This window comes from Bison bison, unplaced genomic scaffold (assembly GCF_000754665.1).
Source record: "Bison bison bison isolate TAMUID 2011002044 unplaced genomic scaffold, Bison_UMD1.0 scf7180017845492, whole genome shotgun sequence".
NCBI classification, from domain to species: Eukaryota; Metazoa; Chordata; class Mammalia; order Artiodactyla; family Bovidae; genus Bison; species Bison bison.
The window spans coordinates 33,500-39,185 of NW_011476065.1; the positions used below are offsets into that span (position 1 = coordinate 33,500).

The following is a 5,686-nucleotide window of genomic DNA, read 5'->3' on the forward strand; positions in this document are numbered from 1 at the left end:
CTCCTGCCCACTGCCCCCCCTCCTCTCCTGACAACTCCCCACCCCAGCACTCATTGCGTGCATCGCGTGGGTCAGGTTCTGCGCCCAAAGCGTCGCCAGCACCTCCTCTAATCCTCCTAAGAGCTCTGTGACTCCAGTGCCATCGCCGCCCATCGTGTGGATGGTGAGACCGAGGCCCACAGAGGCCAGTCACTCGCCCCAGGCGCCACAGCGACTCACCCCCCAACCCACTCCCCAGGACCTCAGGGATTTTAGGCCAGTGGTTTCCAATCTTGAAAGATCGATACAGCCACTCCAGGAAAGTCAAAATCCAACGTGGCTGCGACCACGACCAGCCCCTCTGGGCAGAGCCTTGACCCCTGGGGCTGGACGGAAAGGGAGGGCCCACTCTGTCTGGGTTGGGCTGGATGTGGCCCCTCCCAGGAACCTCAGGAGAGGGGTCTGGGTCGGCCTGGAATCCCAGGCGGACTAAAGACAGCACGCGAGGTGTCAGAGAGGAGTTTTATTGGCTCTCGATTCTGTCGGGGAGCGGGCAGCTCCCCCCGTCTCCATGGCGGAGCTGAGGGAGAGCTTGGATGGGTGTGTGCATGTTGGTGATGTCAGATGGATCTAGGAATCTATACAGAGGCCAGAGACCAGAAAAGGAAACAGGAGACCACGCAGAACAGCCACGGGAAGTGCCACCTCCGGACCCTTCCCCCACCCCCCTCCCCACCCCCACCCTCAGCCAACACATCAGAAACGAACTCTGGGGTTTGACAAAGGAACGGGAAGCTTGGGCACGAATCCATTAGCAAGTCCAAACTGAGGCAGGAAGCGAAGGGAAGAAGAGGGGGAAAAAATCGAGAATGCCCAAAATAGTAAGTCTTCCTCACTCTGCTCACGTCCAGAGTCACAGCTCTGCAGTGCTTTCGAGAGACAGCGAGAGCTGTGGTGCCCACACCGGGGGGAAGCCACTGGCCCCAGAGCTTGTCTTCCGGGAAGGCCGCTTGGCTGGGGAGCTTGGTCTGTCTTCTTGGGCAGACGGGGGCTACCCTACGGGGGTGTTGGGGGGCGCTCCATGGCGGGGCCCAGAGGCAGAGAGAGAGCGCGCGAGAGCGGGCCCAGGAGAGGACAGGGGCTCTGGGGGCCAGACTGCAGAGAGAGGAGACAGGGCCTCTGAGTCGGGGGCTGTGTCCCCCACGGTAGGTGCCCCTGGGCTTGGGGCAGCTCTCTCAGTGGGTGGAGGGAGGAGCCGCTAGGCCTGAGGGGGCCTGATGGGGGCTGAGCTCAGCTGTCCTCGCCTGGGGGGCCGGGTGCTTGGGGCCGGTGCAGGGAAGGGCAGCCTGAGGCCTTGCTCCCAGGTCTTCCTGAGACCCACCTGTCCCCCTGTGGACCCGAGGGCATGTCTCAGGTCCCACGGGGCATCAGTGGGTCTTTCCGCCTCTGGTGCGAGGCTCTGTCTGCCCAACCATATCAGGGCTGAGCAGTGGGCTGCGTGTTTTACTTCTGAAGCGGGAGGATTGGCACAGGGCCTCCTCCCCGCTCCATTTTCACCAAAAAGCCAGTTGGGGCTGCACCTCCCGAGAAACCCCCTTTTCTTCGGGCATCAGCGGGGAGGCGGGCTCAAGCAGGGTCTCAGCTGCCCTGGAAGCCAGGCTGTCTGGGGGTGGGGGGAGACAGGAGACTTGGCCCCCAAGGCTTGAGCTGCAGGACCCCAAGCCTGGTGGCCACCACCTCATCCTTGGACACGTAGGTAGACCGAGACCCAGGGACGGAGGGGCGTGGCCAGGCTGAGCGGCAGAAGCGGCCGCGACGGAGGCCCCGGCCCCTGGCCCCTTGCTGACGGCAGCCCTGGCATCCGCAGCCTGGTGTCCGCACCCCGGAGCCCTGCCTCACTCTGCAGCTGGGGCACCTGGGGGCCCCACCCGCACCTGCATCACGCCTGCCTCCCTGCAGACCCAGGCCCCGGAGGCTGCTGCCTGGGGCGGCCCCACCGGCCTTCACTGGGTCTGACCCCTGCAGGGAGCCCCGAAGTGCCTGTGATGACAGGCACGCGAGGACCGCTGGGTTCGGGGCCCAGGGCCAGGCGGGGACCCCCCCACCATGGTCTCAGGCTCTGCTGGGGGCCGGGGGTGCGCTCAGACGTCGGTGCTGACGCGGCGGCTGCGGGAGAAGGCCTCTCGCATGGCCGACAGGCGGTTGGGGTTGAGCGCCTGCAGCCCCCCAAAGCCCCCGGGCGGCGGCCCCACGTCCTCCTGGCTGATGCTCCTGTAGGCCACGCGCTCCCCCCCGTTGCTGACGCCCTCGTCCTCCGGCTCCTGCAGGAAGAAGGCGGGCGGCTCGGAGCGGGAGCAGCTGCGGCAGAGGGCGCGGGCCTGCGGGGACCTCTGGCTGAAGGCGGCAGCCGGGCAGAGCGCCGGCCCGTTGCTCAGCACCAGGTTCCGGTTGGAGTGCAGCGGCGGCAGGCGCGAGTGCACCGCAAAGTCTGGCTCCTCCTCGTCCTCCTCCGACTCGTCTTTCTTGCAGCAGTAGTACTGTGGGTAGAGGGCCACAGTGACCCCCAGCCCCCGCGCGGGCCCGGGAGGGCGCCGGGATGCCCCCGCGTCATACACCCATGTCCCCATCTCGACCACGGAGGGGAGCTCGAGCCCAGGCGCCCCGGACTCCTGGCGTCCCTAAAGGAGGGGTTCTCTCATTTCACCCCTTCCCTGGTGGCTCAGCTGCTAAAGAATCCGCCTGTGATGCAGGAGACCTGGGTTGGGATGATCCTCTGGAGAAGGGAAAGACTACCCACTCTAGAATTCTGGCCTGGAGAATTCCGGGGACTGTACAGTCCATGGGGTCGCGAAGAGTCGGACACGACTGAGCGGCTTTCACTCATTTCGCCCCACAGCAACCACGGGGCAGGGGCAGGGACCAAGTCCCATCTGCAGGTGGGGACACTGAGGCCCAGGGGGCCGGGGTTCAGGCAGCCTGCAGGCGGCAGAGCTGGCCCCAGTCTAGCTCAAGGGGGCCGGTCTGCACATGTGGCTTGCCCTGCACACGTGGCTTCTCCTCCCATGAAGACACAGGGCCCAGCACAGTCATTGAGGCTGGGCAGGGCAGGGAGGCGCAGCCCGAGGGCTCACCACTGCGCCCCTCCTCGCAGCTGTGTGACGTCGGCTAAGGCCCTCACCCTCTCCGAACCTCTGCAGCCTCGCCTCGCAGGGAGTCTGGGAAGCTGTCACTGAGCCCTCACATGTGGAGGCTGGGCAGGGCTGGATGCCTTGCACCTTCTTGGAGGCCTGGCCCTGGTGGGGGCCCCCGCCCTCTGCAGGGCCCTGCTCTGGGCTTCCCTCCCCACCCCACCCCCACGCCCCCGAGTACCTGGAGCCGGCAGTAGCACAGAACCGCGATGATGCAGAGCAGAATCACAGTCGCCAAGATGCCGCCGGTGATGACCACTGTCCCGGCTGTCATTCGCCCCCTTCTCCATCAGCGGCCTGCAACACACCCCGCCACCTTCACCGCCAGCTCATCGCAGGAGCCTGTCCTAGGTTAGGACGCCAAGCAAGTGCTCTAAATGGGAAAACAAACACCCCTGGGCCGGCAGGAGGCAGGGGCTCGGGGCAGGAGGGACCCTGCCTGTGCCAGCACTTCCCACGTCTGCAGGAGGGGAAGCTGGCAGCACACACCCTCGCTCTCGGCCTCTACGTGAGCGCTCAGCCTGGCACACTTGCAGCTCGGGTGAGTGGCTCGTGGACATGTGTGTGCATGCGTGCTCAGTCGCTTCAGTCCTGTCCCACTCTTTGTGACCCCACAGGCTCTAGCCCGCCAGGCTCCAGCCCGCCAGGCTCCTCTGTCCATGGGATTCTCTAGGCAAGAATACTGGAGTGGGTTGCCATGCCCTCCTTCAGGGCATCTTCCCAATCCAGGGATCGAACTGGCATCTCTGACATCTCCTCCTGGGAGGCAGGTTCTTCATCACCTGGGAACCCTAGATGACCAGCTCATGTGTTTAAAAACTGACCCCAGTGCAGTCAGGCTGAACGCATGGCTTTGTAACCTGCTTTATCACCTAACCAGCTCACCCTCATTTTTCTTTATCATTAAAATTTCTTCTGCAACATAACTTTGAACCATATTCCATTTTATAACATAAACGATCCCTTTCCTTTAAAATATCCAAATTATACATCACATAAAATTTATCATCTTAACCATTTTTAAATGTCCAGGTCAGTAGTGTTAAGTGTATTCAAACGGTCTGCAACCGATTTTCAAAAGTTTTTCATCTTTCAAAACTGAAAAACAACTCCCTTTTTATATTTAGGCTGTTGACATTAAAAAATTCTTAAGGGACTTCCCCGGTGGCCCAGTGGTTAAGACTCCACACTGCCAGTGCAGGGGCGAGGGTTTGATCACGGGTCGGGGAATTAAGGGCTTCCCTGGTGGCTCAGTAGATAAAGAATTTGCTGGAGATTCTGGCTTCAATTCCTGGGTCGGGAAGAAGCTCTGGAGAAGGACGTGGCAACCCACACCAGTATCCTTGCTTGGAGAATCCCCAAGGACAGAGAAGTCTGGCAGGCTACAGTCCACGGGGTGGTAGAGAGTCGGACACGACTGAAGCAACTTAACCTGTGGGTCGTGTAAATATTCCCACTGTGGCCCATTCCAGGTCACCGAGGTTTAACAAGGGGCTTTGTTGAGTACACCCTGTCTCAAACTCCCAATCCCTTCCATTCCCCTGACCCCAGGGAACACCATGGAAGGAGCAACTGAGTTCCTTAAAGGAAATCCCAGAGCACATCAGTTTATTTATAAACACTTCAGCGCAGAATCGGACAGGTGAGGACCTTTAAAAAGCCTCCGCTCATCTCCAAGATGCTTTCCCACAGTCGGCTTGTTCAAATCCAGATCCAGTTGTGTTTGGCTCTTTTGACTGTTGCTCCCCTTCATTCCTGCTCCCTGCAGGTTGTTTACAGAAGAAACTGGGTCATTTATCTCAAAGAATTCTCCATGTACGAGAACGGGCTTGCAGTTCCTCCAGCAGCATTTCCCGTGTTCCTCTGTCATGGTTCTGCCCTCTAAATTGGCTTCCCACCACTCCACCTTCAGGGCCCCAGGACCGCTGTCCCTCTCATTGCGATGTTGGGATGAGCCTGGGCGTTCAGCTGCCCAGGCCTCCCCGCCGGCTCCTCCTCATTCTTTCAGCAGCGGCTGGGAATCCCTGAGGGATCTGTTGTCTCGTTAGGAGTTGCAGACAGAGACTGTTCAGAGGCTATCACCTGTCCTATGTGTATCAGCTCTGACTCTTCTCTAAAGAATCTTCCCTATTACGTAGCTGGTAATATCAACAGACTGTCTGCAGAGGAAACGCATAGATGCTCAGCTTGTAAATTTTTCAGTTTTCAGAACAAGTTGGCACCCTGTGAGGGCCGTGGCCGTTTCGCCATCTTATTCCCACTGGTTTATACGTATTCGATGCGTTTCAATCTCCTGCAGTCGTTATCCTTTTTGACGTTTAAATGATCTCACTGGGACCACGGGCTTGGCCTCCACGTGGGCTCCAGTGTCATTTTGATGGTGGTGGTGTAGTCGCTGAGTCGCGTTCGACTCTTTTGCGACCCCGTGGACCGTAGCCTGCCAGGCTCCTCTATCCATGGAATTCTCCAGGCAAGAATACTAGAGTGGGTTGCTGTTTCCTTCTCCGTGGGTTCTTCCC

At 60.2% G+C, this 5,686-nt stretch overlaps 1 protein-coding gene across 1 annotated transcript; it reads right to left on the minus strand.

The window, feature by feature from the left end:
* Nucleotides 1-2,120: 2,120 nt before the first annotated feature.
* On the minus strand, nucleotides 2,121-3,441 carry FAM163B (family with sequence similarity 163, member B). The gene is made up of 2 exons (XM_010835186.1): nucleotides 3,349-3,441; nucleotides 2,121-2,516 (listed from the first exon to the last, which is right to left on the minus strand). The coding sequence occupies exons 1-2, from the start codon at nucleotides 3,439-3,441 to the stop codon at nucleotides 2,121-2,123; spliced, it is 489 nt and encodes a 162-aa protein (XP_010833488.1).
* Nucleotides 3,442-5,686: the final 2,245 nt, after the last annotated feature.

Coding starts and splice junctions, on each gene's coding strand:
- FAM163B (XM_010835186.1), bottom strand. CDS start 3,441: ATGACAGCCGGGACAGTGGTCATCACCGGCGGCATCTTGGCGACTGTG. Junction 2,517..3,348: donor TGTGCTACTGCCGGCTCCAG/GTACTCGGGGGC, acceptor CTCTACCCACAG/TACTACTGCTGCAAGAAAGA.